This window comes from Herpailurus yagouaroundi, unplaced genomic scaffold, assembly GCF_014898765.1.
Source record: "Herpailurus yagouaroundi ecotype Mexico unplaced genomic scaffold, PumYag 77, whole genome shotgun sequence".
NCBI classification, from domain to species: Eukaryota; Metazoa; Chordata; class Mammalia; order Carnivora; family Felidae; genus Herpailurus; species Herpailurus yagouaroundi.
Window position 1 is genome coordinate 81,473,379 of NW_024412388.1, and position 16,000 is coordinate 81,489,378.

A 16,000-nucleotide genomic window follows, 5' to 3' on the forward strand; every position below is an offset into this window, starting at 1 on the left:
CAATTGTTAGCTCTTCTTGATGGATAGACCCCTTAATTATGGTATAATGTTTCTTCATCTCTTGTTACAGTGTTTGTTTTAAAATCCAGTTTGTTTGATATAAGTATGGCTACTCTGGCTTTCTTTTGACATCTGTTTGCATGACTGATGGTTCCTCACCCCCTCACTTTCAATCTTCAGGTGTCCTCTGGTCTAAAATGAGTCTCTGGTAGGCAGAATATAGATGGATCTTGGTTTTTTATCCATTCTGATACCCTGTGTTTTCTGATTGGGGCATTTAGTCCATTTACATTCCAAGTGATTATCGAAAGATATGGATGTGGTGCCATTGTGCTATCTGTAGATTTCATGTTTGTTGTGATGTCTCTGGTTCTTTGTAGTCTTTGCTGCTTTCCACTCACAGAGTCCCCCTTAGGATCTCTTACAGGGCTAGTTTAGTGGTCACAAACTCCTTTAGTTTTTGTTTGTCTGGGAAACACTTTGTCTCTCCTTCTATTCTGGTTGACAGCCTTGATGGATAAAGTATTGTTGGCTGCATATTCTTCCCATTCAGCATGTTGAATATATCCTGTCATTCCCTTCTGGCCTGCCAAGTTTCTGTGGACAAATCTGCTGTGAACCTGCTTTGTCTTCCCTTGTAGGTTAAGGACTTCTTTCCCTTGCTGCTTTCAGGATTCTTTCCTTGTCTGTGTATTTTGTGAATTTGAGTATGATATGCCTTGGTAATGGCTGGCTTTTGTTGAATTTAATGAGAGCTCTCTGTTCACCTTGGATTTTGATGTCTGTGTTCTCCCCTAAATTAGGTAACTTTTAGCTATAATTTGCTCAAATACACCTTCTGCTCCTTTCTCTCTCTTCATCTTTTTTTTTTTTTTCCAACATTTTTTATTTATTTTTGGGACAGAGACATAGCATGAACGGGGGAGGGGCAGAGAGAGAGGGAGACACAGAATCGGAAACAGGCTCCAGGCTCCGAGCCATCAGCCCAGAGCCTGATGTGGGGCTCGAACTCACAGACCGCGAGATCGTGACCTGGCTGAAGTCGGACGCTTAACCGACTGCGCCACCCAGGCGCCCCATCTCTCTTCATCTTCTAAGTCTCCTATGATGTAAATGTTATTACATTTTAATAAGTCATTGAGTTCCATAAGTCTACTTTTGTGATTCATTACTTTTGCTTCTCTCTTCCTTTCAGCTTCATTATTTTCCATAATTTTATCTTCTTTATCAGTGATTTGTTCCTCTGCTTCATCTATCCTTGTTTTTATGGCATACATTTGGATTTGCATCTTGGTTATAGCATTTTTAATTTCAGCCTGACTAGATTTTAGTTCTTTTATCTCTGCCGTAAGGATTCTCTAATGTCTTTTATACTTTTGTCAAGCCCAGCTAGTATCCTTATAACTGTTGTTTTAAATTCTAGTTCAGATGTCTTATTATATCTATATTGATTAAATCCCTGGCCAACATTTCTTCCTGTTTTTTTGGGTTGGATTCTTCCATCTTGTCATTTTGGAGGTGAAAAATGAAGGAAGAAAGGAAGGAAGGAAGGAAGGAAGGAAGGAAGGAAGGAAGGAAGGAAGGAAGGAAGGTTGTAGATGTGTTTTGGGTTGATTGTTAAGAGAAGCTTGATAGAAAAAAATATATATAAAAACTTAAAAATAATTCAAAAAGTAAAGAAATTGCTCTTTCTGTATAAAAAAAAAAAAACCCCCCAAAAAAACAAAACCAAAACAAACAAACCCGAAGGAAGCTAGATCCTGTTTCCCCCAGAGCTGAAGCTTTGCAGCACTCTATGATCAGTAGACTTGGTGCGTGCAAGGGGGTTATGCTGGTCTGGGAGAGGGGTCTACTGCTCTGATTCTCAGGTGGACTTACTCTAGTGGAAATACACCTGTAGGGTACAGTGAGGGCAGGGCTAGGTGTAAGTTGCTCAGGTCTTCATTTGGTGGCACTCTTTTTCTCTCAATGAGGTCGGTCACTGCTGGTGGGCAAGGGGTAAAAATGGTTCCACCCTGCTCTCTCCTCTCTGGAACAGGGAGCTCATGCCCACCACTCCTCAGGAATCCCTCACAGACAAACAATTGCCTCTCCAGGGGGTCCCTGTCTTTGAGCTGTCTGCCTGCCAGACAGCACAGAACACCTGTGTTTTATCTTAGGCACAGCTAGGTTTCAAACCCCACACATCAGAGACCCTTGTGGCAGAGACCCATGTTGATCCTCTGGGGGAGGGTCTCACTGCACTGTGTTGGATGCTGGCTTGTCCCAGAAAATAGTTACATGACTGCACAGAGGTTCAGAGTTTATAGTAAATTGTAATACATAGCCAGCACCAGGGTTGCTGTCCTCAGCTAGCATCTTTGTTCCTATGCTGGTGAATGGGGTAGCTCAATGGTGCCCACAGGATCCCTTGCCTATGGAACTGCTGTATCACCTCTACCAAATGCTCTTCAAGCAGGGGAACCACTTCTCCCCGTGAACCACAGGGAATCCTCAGACTGCACTGCCCACTCCTGGGGCTCCTCCCTCATCCCCCACTAAGCACAGCCATGCACAATCCTGGTAATGCTCTTGACCTCCAAAACTTCAGACACTGCACTCTGCTGTTTATAAAAAACTAGCGCTATTGAAATCCTCTCCTTGAGACAAAGCATAAGAGACTCTTAAAAACTGAGAACAAACTGAGGGTTGATGGGGGGTGGGAAGGAGAGGAGGATAGGTGATGGGTATTGAAGAGGGCATCTTTTGGGATGAGCACTGGGTGTTGTATGGAAACCAATTTGACAATAAATTTCATATATTATAAAAAAAAAAAAGAAAAAAAAAGAAATCCTCTCCTTTTTCCAGTCAATGGTTTTGGGGAAAAATTTTTTTGTGCAGTCCCCTGTGAATGTTTTCACCCTTTTTTCCCACTCTTTCTCTCCTGTTCTCTCTCGCTCTTCTCTCTGTGATCAGGGCTCCTTCCCCACTGCTGCAATCGTGGCTCTTTTCTCCCCAAATCAACTCTCAGCATTTCCTCCCTTCCACGGGTCATTTTTTTCTGCTTGTAGATGTGCAGCTTTGTTCTCCAAGACATCTGATCGATTTCTTGAGTGTTCAGAATGATTTGATATTTCTCTAGCTGTGCTTGAGGCAGGAGGCAAGCTTAGGGTTGCCCTACACTTCTTACATCTTAACCTTCTCCAGAACATTTTGAAATGACAAACTGTATAGAGGTAAAACTAATTAGTGGCTGCCAGGAGACAGGGATGGGGGGAGCACAGGGAAGCTCCTTTGCAGTGATGGAACAGTTTTGTATCTTGATTTTCGTGGTGGTTACACAAATACACGAATAAAATAGCATAGAACTATACATATGCACACATACAACTGCACACGAATACATATAGAAAAACAGTGAAAACTGAGTAAGGTCTGTAGTCTGGTTAACAGTACAGTATCATACTAATATAAATCTTCTGGCTTTGACACTGTACTACAGTTATATATGATGTCACCTTTAAGGAAAGCTGGGTGAAGAATATAGGAACATCTATGTATTATTTCTGCAACTTCTTGTGATAATTGTTTCAAATTTTTTAAAAAGCTAAAAAAATGATGTGTTCAAATGCTTTTTAAAAAGAATCTTGAGTAGCAGAACAAGCTGTTGCTGTAGAAATGGAAGAACAATTTCTGATTTCATTTTTTTCCAACAGAATTACTCTCTATTGCATGTCTACCTATCATTTCTTTACTCTATTTTTCTTGAAGCTAACTAAATAAAAGCTTCTCAAGGACATAGGCTCTATTCTAGTAACCCCTTTCAGTGCCTACTGCAATACAGATGTTAAAAATAAAATACTAGTTTTGAATTGAGCAAGTTAGCTAATTCTGGCAGAATCCGATACATTTATAAAGAGAACTAGAGTTAAGTTACACTGACTAGTTTTGCGATCTTGGTTACTTACACCTCTCTGGATTTTGGGCTCCTCATCTATGGAATGAATATAAGTATTATGTGAGAAGACTGTTAGGAAAATTAAGTGAGTTAATGTATGTAAAGTACTTAGAAGAGTACCAGACAAATCAGAATAGCTCAATGTTATTTTTCTAAAAGACTTTAAAAATATGACTTTTAGGTGGATCCATTCTGATGAATCAAAATGATAATCAATAAAATGGTTAAGTGGTTATTTCCTTTAACTATTAGGATTCAATGAAAAAATTCTGTGGGGATTTTAAATTTTTTTAAGTTTATTTATTTTGAGAGAGAGAGTGAGCAATTGAGCACAAAGAGGAGAGAAGCAGAGAGAGGGGGAAGAGAATCCCAAGCAGGCTTTGCACTGTCAGCATGGAGCCCAACATGGGGCTCAAACTCACAAAACCATGAGATCATGACCTGAGCCAAAACCAAGAGTTGGATGCTTAGCTGACTAAGCCACCCAGGCGTCCCTGTTTGTGGGGATTTTAAAGAAAAAAGCCCAATATACCATCTTAAAAGTACCTATGATATTTAGCCTTTTAAAAATGACTACTTATTACTTGTACTGAGTTAAGTTCCAGGTCCTAACAATTTCTAATAACAATAAAATGTTATATATAAAATTTCAATTAATAAAGGTTTAGTCTAAAGATTTCGACTTTATGTACATTATGTGACTCTCTTACTTAGCTGACTTATTAATCTTCACTCTTTTTTTTTTTAATTTATTTTTGAGACAGAGAGAGAGAGAGCAGGGGAGATACAGAGAGGAAGGGGACAGAGGATCCAAAGTGGGCTCTGTGCTGACAGCAGCGAGCCTGATGCAGGGCTCAAACTCACAAACCGTGAAATCATGACCTGAGCCAAAGTTGGACTGCTTAACTGACTGAGCCACCCAAGTGCCCCTAATCTTGACTCTTCTTAAAATGACAGTTTTGTATTCTCTCTTACCCACCTTTGCTTAAATGTCATCTCTACTCGGAAGCCTTACCCCACTTCCCAGAGAGGATGTATCACACTACAACCATCTAGCTATAGGCAAGACTGCTCTACTGTGCTAACTTTTATAATCTCTTGCACAGTATAAATCCTGGCACAGAGTAGGTCAACAAATATTTGTGAATGAACCAACCACTGACATATTCCCATGGCAATTTTTACTTGCTACCATTAAGGAACTTGGTATATTGAATTATAATTATTTTCCCATTTGTCTCCTCCATTAGAGTGTAACCTTTTTGAGGCCAGGGCCCATGTCTCACTCATGTTTGCACCCTCAGTAACTAGCACAGTGAGTGGAACATTTATCAAAGATATGTACTGAGAGGCTACCATGGGCCAGGTATCGTTTTCCAGCAGTGGACAAGGCAGTCGCAGTTTCTTATGGAATGACAATAAAGGATAATAAAAAGGGTAATTTTTATTGGGACTAATACTATGAAGACAATAAAGCATAACAATGCGACAGAGGAATAAGGAGAAGTACTAGTAGTCAGGCCTTTGTAAGGAGATGATACTTGAGCTCAGAACAAAATGGAGCCGGTCATGTTTAGGTCAGGAGTAAAGAGTCCCAAGTACAGGGAACAGCAAGTACAAAGGCTCTGAGATAGGAATCAGTTGGGTTTGTTTAAAAAAAAAAAAAAAAAAAAAAAAGGCAGGTGTGGCTGGCACATAGTAAACTAAGGAAAGAGAGGAGAAAAGGTCAAAGAAGCGGTCAGGGCTGGAGCATGCAGGCTATCCTAAATTTAAACTCTATTCTAAGAGCACCACTGGAGGATTTTAAGCATGAAGTAACAGAATCTAGTTTACATTAAAAAAATTACATTGGCTGTTAAATGGTAAAGAAAAATTGTGGGGGATCATGAACTTCCTTCCACAGGCAGACAAGTTAGGAGACTATGCAGTGGGGTGGGGGGGCGGACGGCATGGAGGCAGTCAAGATGGACTGAAATAGACAGATGGGTGATAAATTTCAAAGACATGGCTGGCAGGACTTGCTACTGAACACGGGAAGTAGGGTTTGGGAAAGAAGAATCAAAGATGTCTCCTGGGGATCTGACTCGAGCAAATTGACTAAAACGGGGAAAGAAGAGGAAATATCTACTATTCTGGACTAAGAAAGTTTCAGATGTCTATTAGATAACCAACTGGAAAAGTAGCACACAGCAGGCACTGGCTGCATACTTTTAAAAATTACCACTTTCGGGATAGACTCATCTACAAATCAAACATATAATACAGCATTCCAAATTTGGCTAACTCTATTTGCTGCTTCCAAGATAACAAAGATAAACAGAAAAGAGTAAGTGACTGAAAGGACCAGAGATCTCAGTTCATTTGATGAAATCTCATTTTTGCTATTATTGATGCTCCTTGACCCAGATTTTTAATATAAAGGTGACAAATAACCTCCTGCGGCTTAGTGCCTCAGTTTCCTCAGCCATTAAACGAGAATAACAGTACCACCTATCTTGTATGGCAATCGCTTAGTGCCACATCTGGCATATATAAGTGCTCAATAAACATTACCTGTTATGTTCCAGATGGAATTTCCATTTAAAAAACATTAAAATGTTCTATTATTCAACACTCATTTTGGAACAACAGGGAAGTGTCTGTGTTTATATTTTATAGATGGCAAAGTGAGGTACAGAGACAGCTGAATGGAGCAGTACACTCAGGTGCATACAGTTAAAGTAGAGCAGACAGGCACCTGGCCATTCAGGCAACTCCAGTGATTTAAGTTGCGATGCTGCTATCTCTTCTAAGAGTGGGTTTTTCTTTCACTTTTTTTTTAAAAGAAGTAAAAAAGGAATAGTGCTTTGTGACAAAAGTCATAAGAAAGTCAAGGATGAATGCAGAGAGATCTGCATGTTGTAAAAAAGGCCTCTTGACCCTTAACTTTTCTCTGTAAAGTGAAGGGAAATACATTAAGTGCAAATTCATTTTGTGAAGCCAACTGTATGGGAACAGCTGATCGGGTAACGCTCAGGTTTGAAATGATTTTCACTAACTCAGCTAAGAATGGAAATAAGTACTTCACATCCCCCAACCCCTTTTCACTCTTATTCCTTTAGAAACGTCATAATAGCTTTTTCCTTCCATTCTTTTACAAGCAAATTTATAGCATTCATAAAATTTTAGACTAAGTCAGAAGGAAACTGAGAGGATATCTAATATATTCTTTCATTTTAAGGTAAAGAATGAGGCCCAGAAGGGAACTGACGAAAATGAAATGAAAGCCAAAGTGGCCTGGGACCAAGTGTCCTAATGCCCCACGGGTTACTCTTCCCACTACAAGGGTATCAAATGCCGGGCCAGGCAGTCACCAGAGCTCCTCTGTGTCTATGACAGCCATCATCCATCATGTCACTACTTCCTTCTGAGCCTTAACCCTTTGGAGTCCTAAACCACACTCAAGCTAGCTGCTGCCAGTGATGGTGGCCACGCCTCTAGTGATCTAGTAAATATAAACACCAGATTTCCTGCTTAAAATATCAAGACCTTTTCTCCCTTCCATTCTGCCTTTTGAATTTTAGAAATAATTAAACTTTTCTGGGCAGTAATGATTTTTTTAGGGAAATATCTAAATTCTACACACTGAAAATGTGGCTGGAGACTGTGAAATAAACTCACTTTGTCTAAAATTTAAAAATAAATATAAGCAAAAGTAATCTATGGTAACAAAAATCAGAAAGTGGTTGCTCAGGGCCAGGGAATGACTGGGAAGAAGCAGGAGAAAACTTTCTGGGGTGACAGAGATGTCCTCTATCTTGAGAAGGACACAGTCAGACTATACACAAGATCTGTGCATCTCACTGTTTGTAAACTGTATCTTTTAAAAACAATCTAAATACTCATGCAGAAAATTCAGATTTTAAAATTCTCATCCAAAGAAGGGACTTGAACTGCAGTTCAGCTGATGAAAGGCAATGACCAAACTCAGAGATCGTTCAAAGTCAAGCTACACATTTCTGTTCCAACTACTCATGAGAATAATACCCACTAGACCAGAACTTGTGTATGTGGAGGGCAAGTGAAGAGCTTCCTTTCAGGATATGCTGATGAATGGATTCTGTCTTAAAATAGGAAAGAAAGTGTTATTTAAGAACTGTGTACACTCCTATGATAACATATCCACCACTCTCCATGGTCTACTAAAATGCATTTAGAATTTAATAACAGAACTTCATCCTAAAGACCACAGAGAACTTAAGATGATAAGGAAAGTAAGCTTGAACACAGTGCAGTAATTATGTTTTTAGATTTTTATTTTCTGTATTATTCTCCTATAAAACTTGGGTGTGTGTAACATTCTGCCCACTGCATTCCATATCTGGTAACACAGTCTTGACAAAAAACAAGAAGAGTACTGAAAAGGAATAAAAAATTGGCTCTCCTCTGGCTGATAAGCACATGATGTTGGCTCAGGAACCATAGGTGAGTAGGAAGACAAATTGGTTAAAGACACTGCTCTGTTAGGGCTTATCACAAGAGGAGGGGGGGAGAAGAGGGCAAATTTAGAGTTTAAGTTACAGCTAGAAAGGGAAGACAAATTTCTCACCTCTTTCAGCAAAGTGCATTGCATGATAAATTTTAGCATATGATCATAAAAAGGTCCAGTATAGAATCTGGCATACTGATAAAGGGTAGCTGTGTAAGAAAACACTATGTTCCATTACTAATGAAAGACCCACAGGAGACTGACTGTCCCTCTCCTTAGTGATGGTCATACATACCAAATCTGGCTTCACTCGGTGAGTCAGGGGAAAGGAGAGCCACATAGAGTACAAAGTGGTGAGCACTGTGGACAGCCAGGACTGCTGAACCTCACGGCTTCTGGGAATGCGGTGAATAAAGTATTCGGGAAACTAGAAGGAAAACAGTAACAATCCAAGTCAACCGGACCATTGATAACCAAGGTAAACACAGCAACAGTTAATGCTTGTAGACACAGGTCATGCTTTATTTAAAATTTTCATTCTAACTACTTGTAAATTAAGTTACAAAGCCCTTCCCATGCTTTATATGACACACATCATCAGGTTATGACAGAAAAGTTCCTAAATATCATTAAAAATGTTAAAGTTGGTGTTGACAATAAGTTGGGATAAATTTTCTACAAAATATGTTTTAGGCAAAGAGGTTAACATGCTGGTACACAAATTGTTCTTACAAACCAACATGTAAGGCAAATAATCTAATACCAAGATGGCCAAAGGAGATGGACAGAGAACCCCAAACAGAAGAAACTCAAACAGCCAATAAACACAAAAAGATGGTTAATAATTAAACATAAAAGAAAGCAATAAATCATTTTTTACTTACCCAATTGTCAAAGACCATGGTTACCCAGTGTTTTTTGAGGGTGCTGGGAAATAGACACTTACATTCCCTGGTACAACTTTTGCTTACAGCTTTTTGTGAGGGCAATCCAAAAATATCTATCAGAATTTTAAGTGTGTCTACTTTTGATCCACATTTCTGTTTCCAGAAATATATCCCACAGATTCACCTACATGCTTATTCACTGTATCATGCATTGTGTTTGTGGAAATCAGAGACAGCCCAAATATCCTCCAATAGGAAATGGAGATGTTCACAACAAAATATATGAAGATAAATTAACAAATGACAGATTTATATGAGCTTACATGGAAGATGTGCCAAGCTAAATTGTTAAAAAGAATATGCAAGTGGCAGGACAGTATGTTTAATACGGTTCAGGGTGTAGTAACAAATCACAACACATGTGTGTTGGTATACACAGATGTACACATATTAGTATCTGCTCAGAGAAAATCTGGAACTATTCACCATAAACTGCAAAGAGGGGATATTTTTATTTTCCAGGTCATGTATGTCCACACTTAAAATTTGCAACAAGCATGTACTGTTACTTTCATAATAAAAGAAATGAACATTTCTCCTTGAATCAAAGTTCTTGGTATACTTGTTATCTTTTGCTATGTAACAGATTACCTCCAAACCCAGTAGCTTGAAACAACAAATATTTTTGTTTCTAACTTTCTGGGGGGTCAGGAATCCAGAAGTGGTTTAGCAGGGTTATTATGGTTTGGAATCTCTCATGAAATTGAAGTCAAGTTGTTGGCTGGGGCTGCAGTCATCTGACGGCTTGACTGGGGCTGGAGGATCCACTTCTAAGGTGGCTCACTCACGTGGCTGGCAATTTAGTGCTGGTTTTTAGCAGAAGATCTTACTTCTTTGCTACATGGACTTTTCCATAGGGCTACTTGGGTATTCTCATTACACAGCAACTAGCTTCCCAAAAGCAAGTGATTCGAGAGAGAGAAAGGCAGACACCACAATGTCTTTTATGACCTAACCTCAGAAGTCACACTTTGTCATTTGCACAAAGTCCTACTGGTTACATAGGTCAACCCTATTTAATATGAAAGAGACTACACAGGGGGCTTGAAACCCTGGGGGTTTCTTGGAGCTTGGCTACCACACAGGTTAAGTCAGACAGTAAAGGACTAAGTATTTAATACACTCTTCTCCCCATCCCCCTATTGGCTTAGAGGTACAATATACTCCTTGAGAAAATAGAAAAGGCTTTTCCTAAACTAGTGGAAGACATACAATTATTGGTCCTGAGATTGTGTGTTTAGAAAAAGATATGAAATTGTGTCTGGAGGCTTTTGTTGAGCCTCCAGTATGAGCCTCCAGTATGAGCCTTCCTCATACTCCAGGAAGGCATGAGTATAGTTCTTATATATACTGCACAAAATGCAAATGTACTACACATGTGACTACTTTGTTTCACATGTGACTGTAAAGACTATTTCCTCCTCCTTTCATGTTACACCAGTGGAGAAGGAGAGATCTGGATTCAATATATTATTCACTATTTCTATTTATTCATCATTTATTAAACCAACATTGTTTTTCCTTCCAAAGGATTAAAGTACTAAATGTTGAACTAGAAAATAACACCGAATAGTTCCCAAACTACAGAGCAAACAGGGAGCAGTAAATAACCAAGTGGGGACAAACCTGTGAGGTATTTTCTTTGAGATCTGTGCTTGCCTAATTTATAATTATTAATTGGAAAACACATAACTGGCAAAACCGTACTATGAGCCAAAATCCCTCATCAGAAAACTTTTGGGTCAGAAGTATTTTTAACAGGTAATATGGGGCATCCTTGGAAGTTTGGGGGAAGTAACCAAACATATTAATATCTCTGCAGCAAAACATGAATATTCACACTAACAAGGATAAATAAAGACTAGGCCAATTCAAATCAGGTTTTGCTGCCAAAGGTGTGACAAACTTCAGATCCCCTCCATCCCCCAGTTTTCAGAACTTTTTGGTAATTTAGATATGGGATTGTGGAACTTGTACTGCAAAACACATTTGAATCCAATAAGATGTCATTGCTATTATTACGGCAAAAATAACCCAGTAGGGTCTCATTCTAAAGGTTTTTTGGATGTTACTTCCCAGTTTTGAGGCCTGATCTCCGTATCTATAAAAATTTCTTCAAAAATGCATGGGTGTTTATAATGTCCCTTGAATCTCTTAAAGCTGCAAGCATATAACTTTGTAAAGAAGCAATGTGCAATATTTCTGGATATATTTAGTGTCTTGAGGGGCTGGAAGCAGTTTGACTAAGGCTCTAGCAGCCCAACTCCTTAGATTCCATCTGCACTCCAGAGGGGCAAACACACAGGCCTGGTAGGGAGGGGTTTTTCAAGGGCGTCTGTCTGGGTCTGAAGACGGCAGTCTCAGACTAGGACATGGAAAAAGAGACTACATCTCATCCCAGAAAGCAGCTTGAAGAAGCAGAGAAGATGGGTTTAGGAAGTCTTGTCCATTCTCAGAGGAGGAACAGAAACTAGTAGTGGGATGTTCTGGGGTGGAGACTGAGGGACTTCCAAGACGGAAACTAGAAAACAGGCCTGAGGGTGAAAAACAAGGCTAGTGACCAGCATGATGGCCTCTGCTTCTGGAGGTGCATGCAAGAAGCCTGACCTCAGCCTCCAGATCAGATGCCAGGCTGAGGAGTGGAGTCCCAGTTCCACTTGTGGCTGGAGCTAACTGGGCCAATGATCACACACCTACAGTGGCCAATCACCCAGTTTGCAGAGGAGAGTCCCAGTATAATTATTAACAATGCCTCTTCTGCTCTCAGAAATGTCCCAGTTGAAATGATAAACTATGTAGTGACCCATAGGGCAGGACAATGAGTAGGTTCTTCCAAGTCACAGGGAAAGAAATTTATTCAGAACAGCAGGAGGCAACATGATGGGAGAATCTGCATTACCATTAAGGATAAGAGTGTAAGTGGTAGCTGGGAAGAAAGCCAAGCTGAAAGTTCTGTCAGTGAGATAAACAGGAAAAGAGTCAGGTGATGATGAACTCGGGGAAGGGCAGTGATGAGGAGCTAGACAAGGGATCAGAACCATGACCCTGACTGGCAGGGACAGGACAGTCCACAGAGTCCACAGCTCTATACTGGAGAGGCCCTCCAGCTCCAGATCCCATCCAAATCTTGCCTACATTATCATTTTTTTGATAAGAAGTTCAGATAATTGGAAATCCTACCCAAAAGATTTCTCTCTAAATCCAAGTCTCTCACCACCCATTCCCCCACTACAGCAGGCCAGTTCTCCTTAGACACACCTTCCCGACTAACCTTTCTAAGAGACCCCCACCCCACGTGTACCCGTACTCTTCCTTCCCCCATGGACAGGCTTGCTCTACGTTTTTGTTTTTGTATTTTGGGCTTTTTTTTTGAGAGAGAGAGAGAAAGAGAGAGAGAGGGAGGGGCAGGGAGGAGGAAAGAGAATCTTAAGCAGGCTCCACTATCAGCAGGGAGCCTGACAGAGGGCTTCATCTCATGAACCATGAGATCATGACCTGAGCCAAAATCAAGAGTCGGGTGCTTAACCAAATGAGTCACCCATGCCACTCTACTGGCATACTATATACTTATTTATTTACTACCTGTCTGCCCCATTAGAATATAACTTACCTGAGGATGCCAGGAAATTTAATCACTGCAATCTCAGCGCTTGTGAAGAGTACCTGGTTTACAGTTGATGCTCAGTATTTATTGAATGAGTGATTCAATGTTATTTATTGCATGTTAATAGATATTAATCCAATCTTCTTGTCACCTAGCTGAGGTATATTTAGACGGACGATATAAAAGGGCACAAAGACAGTGATTTCAGAGTGCACCTTTAGGGCCTTATTTGTAGGGGCCACTCAGTAAACAGATTAAAATGAATGGAATTCTTGGGGCTAGAGAAAAAACCTGAGCAAAGCGGGGGACTGGAAGTTTATAAAGAGCCAGAGCCAGGAGGCACCAAGTTCTAAGGGCTTGGGGAAACAGGAGGGAGAATGAGAATGAACCAAAGACCAATGCCCTCTTCCCCAACAATGTGTCCCAGGTAGAGAGCCTAGACTGCTCTCTATGAAACTGACCACTCACAAGGGCCTCAAGAAATGTCTCAACCTTTGTGGGTCCTCTCCCTAGAAAACAGATCCATGAGAGAAGAGTGTCCCCAGAGCTTTGAGGTCTGAGCATATAAGGGAAGGGAGCCTGTTAGGCTAGACAAGAACAGCAACCCATTCTGCACCTGACACTACTTGGAAAATTCTATACCTTCTACACGGGTGTGTATTGAAGTGGATGGGAACCTGGGCCATTTTGGTAAAAACAGTGCTCTCAGATTAACTATGCTTGACACACAGAAACTGGTGCTAGGGTATTTGATGTCCCATATTGCCTAAAGGAAACACTAAGGGTCAGGCCATGGAAAAATCTTGAGAGGTTTTTTCGTTTTTTGTTTTTTACATATAAAATAATCAAATACATGCAGAAATCAACAAGGAAAAATTATTAATAGAAAGATTGTATTTTGGTTTTAACAAAAGTTCCTCTGAAGACAAAAGAATGGGATGGAGTTTCAGAGAGTGACAGTTCAGGCCTGGCTATGACCTTTGGCCAGACATTCTCAGGGATTGGGGCATCTGGAGAAATCCAAATGAAGGCATCCTCACAGACATAACTATTTTTGTTAGTCTGTACCTTTGCCTTGAGGGAAATGTCCCTGACCCTCTTTTATGTCCTACTAATGGGATGCAGGACACAAAGGAAGCCTCATCCATCATTTTACCAGCCCTACCCCTCACCTCTAGACCCAATATTTAGTTTAGGAGAGGCCACACAACCCAAGCAGGGTCAGTGTTCCCTGGATCCTGGACCCAAGAAAAGTAATTCCTTTGAAAGACACTGTGGGATGTTAAACTGGCTCTGAATCCATTCCACTGGGGACATGAAATGCATACTTTAGTGTTCCTCTATTCACTAGGCTTTTCTATAATGACTCAAAAGTACTATCATATTTGCCACCAAAACATGCTATTCCGCATTCCCAAGCCAGGAATTGACAAAGGAACAGCAAAATCTATCATAAATAAATTTCCTGGTTATATATGAAGATCATGAAAATATACATTGGCGTTGGCAGGGACGGAGGGTGGGGCACCTGCTCCTGTGGCTCCTTCTTCTAAAACCTCTACACACATTCCATATCTAGCTACTTATTCCCAACATCCCTGCTATTCTTGGTCCAAACTATGACCATCTCTCACCAAGACTACAATAACCTCTCAACTCATCTCTAACTCTCCTCTGGCTCCCCTACACTTTACTCTCTACAGAATCACCAGAGATTATAATGTATAGCAGATCTTTCCTTTCATTCTCCTGCTTAAAACCCTCCAAAGGCTTACCAATGCACTTGGGATAAAATCCAAATTTCTGACAACTGTCTCTGAGGTCCTGTGTAACCTGGGCTGCCTTATCTCTCTAATGGTTCCTTGTTCACTCACCAACCACATCAGCCTTCTTTCTTGTTGTGTGAATAAGTCAAATACATTCCTTCCTGAGGGCCTTTTCGGTTCATTCTGAGTGGTCTACCGTGCTCCCTAGATTGGATCAATCCAGGTCTTGCTTGAACATTACCTCCTCAGAGAGGAGGCAAGGCTCCCCACGTGCCCCTCCCCCAATACACGGTCACCCTCCACCACACTGTCTTATTTTGCCATCTTCACAGAATTACTCATACTTCCAATTAACTTGTTTGTTTGTGTGTTTGACTGGTGTCTGCCTCTCTCTTCAGAACACAAGCTCCATGAGAGGAAAGGATTTCATCTTGCTCACTGCTGTAACCCCACTGTGCAGAATGGTGTTTCATACATCATGGGTGCTCAGTCAATACCTGCTGAACAGATAAATGACTGTCACTATAGTTTCTAGAAGTCCAGTCTGTGGTCTATGCTGGATAGGATGCTGACTCTTTACCTTGTAACATCTCAGGATTGTAAGAGACCAACTAATCCAACCTCTCCACTTCACGGATGAGAAATCTGAAATCTCCCAAGGTGACACCGCCAGCAAGTGGTAGAACAGGTCTTCCATGTGCCCTGAAATATGCTCCTGACTCACCCTTCTAAAGGCCCTTCTTTGATCTCTGCACCTCAGTTCTGAGGAATACATAATGAGCTGAACCAACTTCCCATGGAGCCATGTTCCCTGCCTTCTGTTGCTTCTATATATAGCCAGCTACCCATTCTGACCCATTTTCTTTTCCTTCTCTGTTCTTCAACTCACCTACCCTCTATATCTACAGCCTCCAACCCACAGAGCTTGCCTGCTTCCCTGGCTCTGTGGGGACTGAGCTCCCTGCGCCCTCCAGTCACCTTCTCCTTCATACCCTGTTCTGTGCTGTAGGTTTGGCATACCAGCCCCAACTGCCACTGTTACCAAGGTGTCCTTCCTGGCCTCCAAGCTTTTTTGGTAAAAACAAACAAAAAACCCCCAAGAAAACAAACAAACAAACAAACAAAACAGAGTAAAAATACAGGGACTCAGAAATCCTCAGAGTTTTTGTTGAACCTTAGCAAGTCCTGTTGTTTTCCTATTGCTCCTGCCTGGTAGCCAACTGGGTTACATAGAAAGTATATTCTACTTGAGTCCTTTTTTTTAAATGTTTATTTATT

At 40.7% G+C, this 16,000-nt stretch overlaps 1 protein-coding gene across 3 annotated transcripts in view; it reads right to left on the bottom strand.

The window, feature by feature from the left end:
• ALG14 (ALG14 UDP-N-acetylglucosaminyltransferase subunit) overlaps positions 1–16,000 on the bottom strand; it is a 102,781-nt gene that overhangs the window by 56,796 nt on the left and 29,985 nt on the right. For all 3 annotated transcript variants that reach the window (XM_040471043.1, XM_040471044.1, XM_040471041.1), the window contains exon 3: positions 8,701–8,832. In XM_040471043.1, coding sequence (XP_040326977.1) covers positions 8,701–8,832 — 132 coding nt within the window. The remainder of the gene's footprint in view (positions 1–8,700; positions 8,833–16,000) is intronic.